Source organism: Caretta caretta, chromosome 1, assembly GCF_965140235.1.
Source record: "Caretta caretta isolate rCarCar2 chromosome 1, rCarCar1.hap1, whole genome shotgun sequence".
Classification (NCBI taxonomy): Eukaryota; Metazoa; Chordata; order Testudines; family Cheloniidae; genus Caretta; species Caretta caretta.
In genome coordinates this window covers 295,364,290-295,377,009 of record NC_134206.1, presented here as the reverse complement: position 1 = coordinate 295,377,009, position 12,720 = coordinate 295,364,290, and the positions used below count along the sequence as shown (strand labels likewise).

Genomic DNA, 12,720 nt, shown 5'->3' with positions numbered 1-12,720 from the left:
AAAACAGCAACAAGACCATGACACCAAGCACATTCTGTGCTCCTTTATACCTAGGCAATCCCACCAAGATCTGTGAGGTTGTATAGGTATAAGGGTAGGATTAATAAAAATTAAGCAATGTTGAACTTGTTGTGGTAACAAAATTCTAGTGAAGAAAGATGAAATTTCCATTTTACCTCTTTAAATCCAGGACAAAATAAAGTATTTTGTCAACTTTAATTTTTCCTCTATTAATGGAAATTGCAAGAAAATATATATATGAATGCCAGATTAAGTACCAAATTTTTATCTTAAAACAGTCAAGAAATTAAGAATTAAGGTTCCCACTTTGTACATTAGAATAGGGTCTTTCATTACATGATTAGACAACAAAGTGACAATATTTGACACGCAGTATTTAGCATCTCTGAACAGCACTTTTGTTGCAAATGCATATTAATACAAAATGTATGTGTTAAGCTATTGTATAATTTACATACTGAAAGACTATTATGAAGGGATACTTTCAACCCAAAGTTGACAGGAAACAATAAAAGCTACCCTGAAGTATTTGCAGCACTACAAACCTGAAAATAAAACTGATTCTAATTAGTATTCACTGTCTAACCTGTGAGAAATGCAAAAGGTAAAAACGTAACTACAGAAAAGTGAATTGGATTAATAGAATCACAGAATATCAGGGTTGGAAGGGACCTCAGGAAGTCATCTAGTCCAACCCCTTGCTCAAAGCACGACTGATCCCCAATTAAATCATCCGAGCCAGGGCTTTGTCAAGCCTGACCTTAAAAACTTCTAAGGAAGGAGATTCCACCATCTCCCTAGGTAACACATTCCAGTGTTTCACCACACCCCTAGTGAAAAAGTTTTTCCTAATATCCAACCAAAATCTCCCCCACTGCATCTTGAGATCATTACTCCTTGTTCTGTCATCAGCTACCACTGAGAACAGTCTAGAGCCATTCTCTTTGGAACCCCCTTTCAGGTAGTTGAAAGCAGTTATCAAATCCCCCCCTCATTCTTCTCTTCCGTAGACTAAAAATCCCCAGTTCCCTCAGCCTCTCCTCATAACTCATGCGTTCCAGTCCCCTAATCATTTTTGTTGCCCTCCGCTGGACTCTTTCCAATTTTTCTACATCCTTCTTGTAGTGTGGGGCCCAAAACTGGACACAGTACTCCAGATGAGGCCTTACCAGTGTTGAACAGAGGGGAACGATCACGTCCCTCGATCTGCTGGCAATGCCCCTACTTATACATCCCAAAATGCCATTGGCCTTCCTGGCAACAAGGGCACACTGTTGACTCATATCCAGCTTCTCATCCACTGTAACCCCTAGGTCCTTTTATGCAGAACTGCTAACGAGCCATGCGGTCCCTAGTCTGTAGCGGTGCATTGGATTCTTCTGTCCTAAGTGCAGCACTGTTCCTGATCACTTTCCTCTCCTCTAAGTGCTTCAGAACTGATTCCTTGAGGACCTGCTCCATGATTTTTCCAGGCACTCAGGTGAGGCTGACTGGCCTGTAGTTCCCAGGATCCTCCTTCTTCCCTTTTTAAAAGATGGGCACTACATTAGCCTTTTTCCAGTCGTCCGGGACTTCCCCGGATCGCCATGAGTTTTCAAAGATAATGGCCAATGGCTCTGCAATCACATCCGCAAACTCCTTTAGCACTCTCGGATGCAACGCATCCGGTCCCACGGACTTGTGCACGTCCAGCTTTTCTAAATAGTCCCAAACCACTTCTTTCTCCACAGAGGACTGGTCACCTACTCCCCATGCTGTGCTGCCCAGTGCAGCAGTCTGGGAGCTGACCTCGTTCGTGAAGACAGAGGCAAAAAAAAGCATGGAGTACATTAGCTTTTTCCACATCCTCTGTCACTAGGTTGCCTCCCTCATTCAGTAAGGGGCCCACACTTTCCTTGACTTTCTTCTTGTTGCTAACATACCTGAAGAAACCCTTCTTGTTACTCTTAACATCTCTTGCTAGCTGCAACTCCAGGTGTGATTTGGCCTTCCTGATTTCACTCCTGCATGCCCGAGCAATATTTTTATACTCATCCCTGGTCATTTGTCCTATCTTCCACTTCTTGTAAGCTTCTTTTTTAAGAGCAGCAAGGATTTCACTGTTAAGCCAAGCTGGTCGCCTGCCATATTTACTATTCTTTCTACATATCAGGATGGTTTGTCCCTGTAACCTCAATAAGGATTCTTTAAAATATAGCCAGCTCTCCTGGACTCCTTTCCCCCTCATGTTATTCTCCCAGGGGATCCTGCCCATCAGTTCCCTGAGGGAGTCGAAGTCTGCTTTTTTGAAGTCCAGGGTCCATATTCTGCTGCTTTCCTTTCTTCCTTGTGTCAGGATCCTTAACTCGACCATCTCATGGTTGCTGCCTCCCAGGTTCCCATCCATTTTTGCTTCCCCTACAAATTCAACCCGGTTTGTGAGCAGCAGGTCAAGAAGATAAATCAAAATCATTTATAGGAGTGAGGTGTTAGTAACGTAAACAAGAAATGTATATGCGGTCACAATGATTTTTAAAGTTGAAAATATTGTTTTAAAGCCCATATAGACAAGGTCAAGGTTACCATGGGAACTATACTTCAATATATAACTTTAGTGCAATTAATCTCAGATTTAATAAAGCACTAATGCAATTTGCATATATAATTAAATATATTGCATATATTAATAGGCATGTCAGTTAAAGTACATCAAGATGCACCACATTTTTTAAATGGTGCTTACCTAAACAGTATTCATATTTTAACTCTAGCAGCACGTAAATTTACCACCACAAACCACTGATCTTTCCTTTGTACGCAACATGCAAGTATGCAATACATGAAATTAAGTCAGAAAAATGTTACTCCCCATCTGGAATGAAACCACAAGCTCTGAGTACCTGCAGATAAAAGTCTGGGAAGCAGAGGACAAAACATTAAAAACAAAATATTAACCCTTCTCAGTCCAACAAGAGAAATCAAAACATGCCAGATAAAGCAGTGTAAAATAAATTCACTAAGCAAAACCTATGAAGGTGAGGAGAAGTGGTTATACTCACCACACACAAACTCATCTGGGCTAACAGCAAAGATACTTCTGCCTTTTAGCAGCTGAGGATGGGCACAATTGGCATTCACAAAGCTCTGAAAGTTGTTTTCCGATACCCACTGTGGTAGCCATTTTAGCTGGCAGTCACACAAAAGACTTGATGTATTTAAGTGCCTAAGGAAAACAATTACATTAAATGTTTTCTATACAAAATGCAGATCCACCCAAACAGTACAAGTCAATAGGATTTTTTGTAAAACTTAATTTTAAACACAAATGATTTATTATAAAAGAAACTAATGTCACCCAGTTCTCACATGACACCATTATTAGACTTCAGGTCTACAAAGCAAACATTTTCATTCTTATTCTGTTCTTTGAAAAGTCACATTTGTGTCTCTTTACAATTGCATGTCCCCATCTTGAGTCAGGACAAGGACAGTTACATAAAGGGGCAGGGCAGTGATGTAAAGAGGGTACTGAGAGAACACTCAGACGAGAGGAGTTCCAAAACCTACATAATTCAAATACCCTCACAAAAGAAAAACTTTCTGGGGGAAGAAAAAAAAGCTCAGCCCAACTACAAGTTGTATCCCAACTGAGGTCTGTTGGGGTACAGCTATCTAAAGAACTGTACAAGGACTGACAAAAGAAGGAGCATGAGTAAGGTAACAGTGGTATTTATGTGAGTAGTGGGTATACACCAATCCCTATGTTGTGATATGAACAGCAGAAATACTGATCCCCATGGCCTCAGGAAACCCGCTGCCAAGATGAAGACCAAAAGATCCACTTTGTAGTATCTTCTGATACTATGTATTATGAGACCACAAGTAAAATCCTGCCCCTGGGAATTTTGCCCCAACTTCATTAGGCCTGGATTTTCACCTCAGAATCCTGGCTTTCAACCGAGTCTCCTGCCCTCTTTGCCTAAGATGTTGCTGGAGATCTTGTACTCTGAGTCTTAACGTTTGCTGGAGCTTAAACACCCAGTTTTGTAAGCATTTGAACTGCAAAGGCATCCAATTGCCGATAGTACATTACAAAATTTTGTTTAATCTCAGATCAAGGTCAGAAACAGCACTAAAAACTCACAGCTTCACATCAGTTCAAATAGCTAGAACCATAAATACTCAATTTATGTAATCTTTTCTCCACAGGATTAGCGCTAAAATACAGATCTCAAAACAACTGGAGTGATGGAAATTACAGTTCATCTTGGAAAGGAACTAGGAAGATATTTGAAGGACCACAAATGCAGACCTAGTCCTCTATTGAAAGTACTACCAAACCTAGGAGAATGGTAACATTCAAAAAGAAGAAATGCAAAGAAACCAAACTAATAGTTTCAAAAGAACATTCTGTGAGTGAATATAGACCAACTTAAACTTCCACTAAAAATTTGAACTCTTCCTACTTGGAAGAGTTAATTTGAGACCTCTTACAAATCTGGAGCAAAAATAGCGAGAAATCAAACTTCTCCCTGAGGACTACTCATAAGTATTTGGATCTAGATAGAGCTAATGATAAAAGTCTTAAAAGTTACCTTGTTGGAGGAAAGACTGTAGTAATTTGTGCGTGTCCAGGGGGATAAATATATGTACTTGTAGTGAGTGAAACACCCATTTATTAGTATAGAAATTCTGTGCTAACTACTTTCCAGAAGAAAAAAGGAGGATGTTACCAGCTCTGAACATTCCCTTTTCAAATCAAGTTTTTCCACACAAGCGCTCTGTGCTCAAAACCTAAAAATGCCAAATCATCAGGCAGAACTGGATCCAGAAGAAACAGGTCTTTTTTAATGAAGAGTGGTCTTGTTGCTATTTTTAGGATGGAAGAAAACCATGGCCTTCTTGACCACCATGATGCAGTGAACATCAGTCATACCCTCACCATGCTAGCCTTCTCTAGGGTCCTTTGAATGGGTGAAATTGCTGGGAATGCATATTACAAGGAGTTAATTCAGCCAATTTTGGGAAAGCATGTCCTATCATCTGCCCAGTTATTTACCAGCCATGAAAGATACACACTTGAGAACTCTGGGGAGTGGGCATGGGAGACATTAGAAAAAGCTCTATAAACAGAGGGAATGTCCACATCCCTGCAGGGCTCAGAACTTCCCTGAGCATGATGTAATTAAGCATCTTACTTCCCTTGGTGGATGCTACTGTCTGAAGGTTGCTGACTGCTTTCTCTCCGAGGCCTGAACTTTGGGAAATGTTGTCAGGTATTGGGAAGGAAGAAGAGGGACAGCCTCTAAGCGGTTCTGCGTCTGACCCAGAATAGCAATCTTGAGCCACAACAGAACACACATTTGTTCCCCAGCAAAGTTTCAGGTAGTTTCTCCTCACAGAAAGAGCAGCTTCTCTTTTTGACTTATCCAGTTTTGTCATGTTGCACAATCTTGTTTCCAGAGACTAGACTGGGCAGGGCTGAGACAAGAAAAGTTAGAGAAGGAATGAAACAGGAGCACCGGAGACAAGAGATTAGCTGTGACTCAAGGAAAGAAAACAAAGGCCTTTTCTGCTTCAGCAAGAGTTAGCTGTAACAGCTGTTGCACTTAGCTCAACAGAGAAAGAGCTTTTACAGCATTCCCTCAGAAAAGCACTTTTATGACTTTACTTTCAACTGCTCCTCCGCTGATTCAGGACAGAGGGAGCCAATAAGAAGGATCTGCAGATGGGTCTTTGCTAAAGAATTATGACATGCATTTTACTGGTCCAGTAAGTGGTAGTTCAGTGATACCACTTTACAGTACATTAATAAGTCTTTCTTATCTCATGTATTAGGGATCAACCAGTTTAAACTCAGGACTCTAGGTACCAAATGGAATAGAAAATGAACACTTGCTGCCTGATGCTACCTAGCTCATATGCAGCTCCTACAGAGAAAATCTACTGATGCACCATTTGTTACATGACTTCAGAATTGTTGCAGTGAGAGATTAATACTGAATCTGTCGGTATCTTTTATGGCTTACATATTTTCTAATATGGAGATTTTGGAGGCAAGAACTTACAATTCTTCAAGTTTCTTCATTTGCGAAAATGCATTTCCTTGCACTGACATGATCGCATTGTTACTTAGATCCCTGGGGGAAGGAAAAAAATTTAGAAAAAAAAAATCCATTTTATTAGCTCAAATAAAGGTTAAAATAAAGATTCAAGCTATACCTCTCTATATTATCAGTACAGAATGCAGCTATCAGCTCAGTAAACAAAAGAACAAAGACAAGTTTCTATAGTATCCTGATGTTCACTTAAAAATATAGCACTTGGAGCAGAATTCCTAGACAGAAAGTTCTTGTTAAGACGTACCACACTACTGATGAACAAGGTAAATCTGCTTCATTCAGACAGTCATGAGGTAAGCTTGGTAGTTTTATATTTGTTTTGGTTAATCTTGATATTTGCTTTGGTCACTGCTGGGTTAAATATGAATTTCAGCTACTTACAGGTGTTCAAGTGCATCCAAACCAGAAAATGCTTTCTTTGTAATGGACCTAATCCTGTTTCCTTGGAGTATTCTGAAAATATAAATACTTAATTGAAAACAGATGCAGTAAAATGGGGGCATTTTTTGGAACTATGAAGAAAATCTTATACAATTGCTTTTTTAGGCACTTATTACTAAACTGTGACTAACATTCTCCATTCTGCCTTTCTTGCTGCAACAAAATACCTCATCTCTAAAATATACCCATTTATTCTGCTTCAGTAACTATGTAGGTATGATTTTCAAAGATGTTTAATGTGTACAGTTCAGTAATGTAGAATTTTGTTTTTTAAAATCTATAAATGTAAGCATCTTTTCATTCCATAGCTGTATATTTGGAATGACATCTTTGCATTATAGCAGAGCCATTGGCACTAGATGCTGGATTACTTTATCAAAGACTTCCCTTAGGCACTGTGCTTTTGTAATCTTTGAAAACACACCTCCCTTCATTTCCTATTATGAGCAATACTAATTCTGCGTGAAAGGTTTTTAAGCAGCAACTGCATGAATCTCCATATTGATAACATTCAAGAAGGATCATAGTCTTCAGATTTTGTTTGACTAAAGAGCTGGTGTTTTGTTTTCTAGAAAAGAAGGCTTCAATGAAGAGCAAAACAGTAAGGAAGTCACAAATTTAAGAGACTAATAAAATTGCCAAGGTTGGGCTCCCTCACAGTATATATTATCTGAGCTCAGGCCAATATATATATTTTTAAGTAACTAAGAAAATCCAAAATCAGGTCAGTCATACTTACAGCATTCTAAGTTTGTCAAGTCCAGAGAATGCACCATTCATATCTTCAATAGTCCATGAGATTTCATTGTTCTTCAGATCCCTGGGTGAAGAGAGCAGACCCAATCACAAAAGGAAAATTCCCCCCCAAAACAAGGTATATATTTCTTCAGTAGTACATGGTATTTAAAGCAATTTCTAGAATGGTCTGTGTAAGGAACATTGTGCAATATTAATATCAATTTTAAAAGACGCTTGATCCAATTTGTTTCTTTTTCTGGAATGTCTGAAGTTCAAGGGCCTGACCTTTTTCACCACTACTTTAAAAGATGACAAGAATCAATTTATTTAAAAGAAATGCAAGAGCATCCAAATATATCAGAAGGGAAAAAGGAAAGTGGGGATGGTAAGAAATGAGGGGGCCAACAGTTGTCATATCAAAATAAAACCACACCTAAAGACAAAAGCTTTAAAGAGTCAGTTAAATATGACAACAGATGGATGTCAAAGGGAACAAGTTTTACACCCTTGGGCCACCACAGCAAAGGTGTGCGACCAGATCTGTGAAAGAGGAGTGGTGTCTGAGCAGAGAATCAGAATTCTGTAGGATAGGATTTTAGAAAAAAATCTCAGAACCATGCCACAGGAGAAGAATACACAGAAAGTCTGAATCCTAGAAGTAAAATTTTAATGTACGCTTTTCCAGCCCTTGGAATAAGCTCTAACTTGCTGTTCTGGCCATTGGAAATGTCACTAATACACTGAGGCTGAACATCCTCCAGAGTATGACCATTTTAATTCATTCACACACTTCTCACCTCTCCCCCCCAATTCACAAAGTTAGTAAAACAGCATTATTTCTAGACAGTATTCAGACAAATGCTAAAGGATGACACAGCTAAATAACCCAAAGCCTTGATAATCATCAACCCCTAGTCTTTAATGACCCTCTGAATATATCTATGTCTGGGCTTAGGCTTCTACCCTCATGACATCTACCAAGAGGGAAACTCGTATTTAATTAGGAGGAACCTATAATCATGGTGCCTAAGCTGTCAGTGCTGTTTTAGCCTTTCTGCCACTCCCTCTTAGCTCCACTGGGATTTGCAAGAGTCTCTGGGGCATGGCAGGTTAATGCTTTAGATACAAATTATGACATTTAGCAGTTAGGGTATTCATCTCATTAGATTTAAAGGCAACTTTTTAAAAAGGACCGACACAGGACAGAGGGTGGTCAGATTGCAAAGTCAAGGGACCCAGGAGTTGACAGAACAGCTCCTCATAAATCCTTCCCTTAAAAAGGCATGATGTTGTGGGGATGGGACAGGGACTGGGAGCCATGTTGGCAGGGGGACAGTTTTACTGACCTCCACATTCCCCTACAAGCAGGGCCTGGAGAGGAATGTTTCTGGGTGCTACAAACTGGATGTGGGGGAGCAAGGAGGATTGAGTCCCCCACCTCCAGTCTCCAGCCAATTACTAGGGCCACCCATGTGCCTATAGCTCGTTTGGGGTGCACATGTACAGCAGGTGCCACGATGCCATGGCTGAAAGCTAGTATTGTGCTCCCTGCCATGAGAATAGAAACAGCCATTTATTAGTTTCCTTTTCTCCCTTCAGAGATTCTTTTAAGAAGCTTCCTTATGAAATCACTATGACAAATAGGAAGGTCTGGGAATGTATAAATTTGTACATAACCTGTACTGCACGAAAAAACAGATACTATTACCCTGGATGAAATCTTACCAAAAAAGAAACCATACTACTAAGGTCTAGGAAAGATTAGAACTACGAAGTTTGTTTTACACTTCCTTCAAAACAAAATTAATTCAAGAAAAAAATAAGGGGGGAGGGGGGATATTTACGCACCACCTAGGTTTCTGACCTAAAAATAAATCATGTCAACTTACAAAGTCTGTAAACTGGAAAGTCCCCGGAAGGCACAATCAGCAATGTAGTTTACTTTGTTGTTCCCAATATACAGTCCAACTAGTAGGCTTAAACCAATGAAGCTTGAATCATCTAATCTTGCGAAGTGATTAAATGTTAAATCTCTGCAAGTTCAAGATGGAAAAATTTGTTTCAATGTTTGAGTATTTATTACTCATTTCTCCCTACCACTTCATTTTTTAAACAAAAAACCTTCTTAGTTGCAGCTATCACAAAGCCTCCTACACAATTTTTGATTATTATACAACTTGCGTATTATTTCCTGCTATTCACAAATGGATTTCTTTCATTCAAAAATTGCTGTGTCAAAGCCCTAGCACAACTGCAGGGGTCATGGTTGGCTTCAACTTTTCACAACAAAATAGGACTATCTTGCACATAAAAAAAAAGCTGTTGTCACTTTGGAAACTTTGTTATGAAAAATTCACAGATCAGTGGTAAGCAGCTCATGCTTTGGCATGTACCCCGCTCTCAGAACTGGAATAGAATAAAAGCTACTCACAGCTTGCTGAGTTTCTGGCAAAATTCCCAGGCATCAGAGCTGATCCTGCTGATGGCGTTTTGGCTGAGATGGAGCTGCTGCAACATCAGCAAGCCATAAAGCCAGCCTTTGGTAATCTCTGTTAGGTTGTTATGGTCCAGCTGCCTACAAAACACACAGACAAAATTTAGGGTAAAAAAAAAAAAATAATAAGTGAAGTGCATGCTTCATCATGGATCAGAGATTGATTGTGAGATGTTACTGGCTAGATACCTGGTTTTCATAGAATGAATATATATAAAAAGGCATGCAGAGTTGCGAGAACTGCATTTACATATTATTAATGCTCACTACTTGTCAAACCAAAATATTTCAATTTGAAAATATCTTCAAAATTTGATCAAGCATGTCTATTTATTTTGAATTACACAAATTATGTCTTTTCTGAAAAGACTGAAAGTTTATACTTACAAGACTTCCATGTTGGTTAGTCCCCAGAAAGCTCCATCCATGAGTCTATTTACCCCATTTCGTTGCATTTTTAGTGATTTCAAAGCAGTAAGTCCTTGGAAAGTAAGCCCATCTATTTTTTTTATTTTGTTGCGATTCAGCTCCCTGCATCAATAAATTTTACAGTTACAACAGAGTAAGTTTACCTGGATGCCTGTAACATTTCTTCATCATCAGACTTTAAACACCCACACTACACATGAAACAAAGTAAACAAGATAAATGAGACCTTTTTACTGTAATACAGAATAGTCCTAGCACAGTTAATCTTAATGTATTTCAACTATAGAAGGACATGTGTTTGCTATTACATTGATTTTTAAATTTAAAAGGTCCAAGCTGGTTTAGGAGATAATGAATCACCTTCTGAAGTTTACATTCATTTTTAAGTTCTTGATGTTTAGTCAGTAGCAATTAGTGTGTAATCAGGGGTTTAAATAAAGAAGGATCCTTATAAAGGGACCAAGATTGGTCCTCTGTTTTCTCCATAAGGACTACTGATCTGCCAAGCTGCCTCTCCCTCCCTAGGAGATTTCTGCTTCTACACCCTTCCCACTCAGGGGCACAAAACTCTACACCTCCAACCTAGTTCACTTTTCAAATTTTTAGCTTTTCAGGAACTAAACCACCAAACCTGTACACCTGCTCTATCACCCACTTCTGCATCAGGGGTTAATATACAGAAGCCCTAATGGAGCCACACTTAATAGCAGACGCTGGTGTTTCCCTGTTGCTCCTCTGCCTAGCTTTGCAAGTCAAGGTGGGCATGATTATGAGATCACGCACAGTCACATAATTCCTTTGCCTCGGCAGTGGTAAGTAAACACACTACCTAAGGTACTAAATCCACCTGCATAAGGATTGGCTTTCCATTCATCTGAATCCCTGCACATCAGAACAGGTAAGAATGACAGTTTCAGATGGATCTAAAGATTGAGAAGACCATGGAGATCATAAATACACCCTGAATTTTCAAGTCTACTCTCACTTCCATTGAGATCTGATTTAAACTGCTTTTCAATATGTCTGGATGGTATGCAACCACCTTCCTCAACAGTGTATCCTCCTGCCTAGCTACCTTTATTATTTATTACATACTTTTTCTTAAGAGTTAATCAAATGAAGTTTTGTCCCTTAAAGAGGCATTCTCAATTTGAAATCTAGTCAATTAAGAGTTATTTTGGGTATCACACTACAACTCCCCAAACTCATGTAAATCCCCCTGCCAATTTTTGTGGTTTCAAAGTCATATTTGCAAACTAAGACAGACATATAGGAGACCCACACAGCAGAGGAACTCTCTCTATACAAAAAGAAAAGGAGTACCTGTGGCACCTTAGAGACTAACCAATTTATTTGAGCATAAGCTTTCATGAGCTACAGCTCACTTCATCGGATGCATTCAGTGGAAAATACAGTGAGGAGATTTATATACACACAGAACATGAAAAAATGGGTGTTATCATACACACTGTAAGGAGAGTGACCACTTAAGATGAGCTATTACCAGCAGGAGAGCGGGGGGGAGAAAACCTTTTGTAGTGATAATCAAGGTGGGCCATTTCCAGCAGTTTACTCCTGCTGGTAATAGCTCCAATTTCCAGCTATTACTCCTGCCGATAACAGCTCATCTTAAGTGATCACTCTGGTTACAGTGTGTATGGTAACACCCATTGTTTCATGTTCTCTATGTATATAAATCTCCCCACTGTATTTTCCGCTGAATGCATCCGATGAAGTGAGCTGTAGCTCATGAAAGCTTATGCTCAAATAAATTGGTTAGTCTCTAAGGTGCCACAAGTACTCCTTTTCTTTTTGCGAATACAGACTAACACGGCTGCTACTCTGAAATCTCTCTATACAGGAGAAACAATGAAACTCCCTAGACACAAAGTACTATCAAATGCTCAGAGAAAAACAAAAAAAGCCTCTTCTCTAATTCCTTTCATTTATAATAGTTTTAGATATTACTTAAAAGGTAAAAAAAAGTTCTGACAGAAGTGTATCATTAGTCAAGATGATGGCGTCTAACTTTAGGGAATTGCTCCCTGTCCTATCATTTTCTGAAAGCAAATGATTTCCCTGCATCTGTTTTTGCCAAGAAAATATGTAGAGGCTGATCTTGTCTCCTAATTATGTAGTTAAGGCTAGTCTACACTGGCAACACTAAAGCACAGCCGCAGCAGCGCTTGAACGTGGCTTGTGTGGTCGCGGCAGAGCGCTGGGAAAGAGCTCTCCCAGCGCTCTAAAAAACCAAAACCAAAACACACCACCTCCAGGAAGGGCGCGGCTCCCAGTGCTGGTGCACTGTCTATACGGATGCTTTACAGCACTGAAACTTGCTGCACTAAGGGGGGGAGGGGTGTTTTTTCACAAGCCCTTAGCTCACTTTGTATCTCCTCAGGTGTCTAATTCATGGAGTATTTTTGCTGCCCTTGTGTATTTTTCTTTATCAGGCAAATCCAATTTTAGCACAAAGACTATTCCCATCTCACCCAT

The 12,720-nt window shown here is 39.5% G+C and overlaps 1 protein-coding gene across 1 annotated transcript in view; it reads right to left on the bottom strand.

Annotated features, from left to right (window-relative positions):
- LRIG3 (leucine rich repeats and immunoglobulin like domains 3) overlaps positions 1–12,720 on the bottom strand; it is a 52,318-nt gene that overhangs the window by 12,911 nt on the left and 26,687 nt on the right. The window contains exons 6-12 of the mRNA XM_048835957.2: positions 10,183–10,326; positions 9,733–9,876; positions 9,191–9,334; positions 7,303–7,383; positions 6,504–6,575; positions 6,069–6,140; positions 3,060–3,223 (exon numbers count right to left, since the gene is read on the bottom strand). Of these exons, the coding sequence (XP_048691914.2) occupies positions 3,060–3,223; positions 6,069–6,140; positions 6,504–6,575; positions 7,303–7,383; positions 9,191–9,334; positions 9,733–9,876; positions 10,183–10,326 (821 nt within the window). The remainder of the gene's footprint in view (positions 1–3,059; positions 3,224–6,068; positions 6,141–6,503; positions 6,576–7,302; positions 7,384–9,190; positions 9,335–9,732; positions 9,877–10,182; positions 10,327–12,720) is intronic.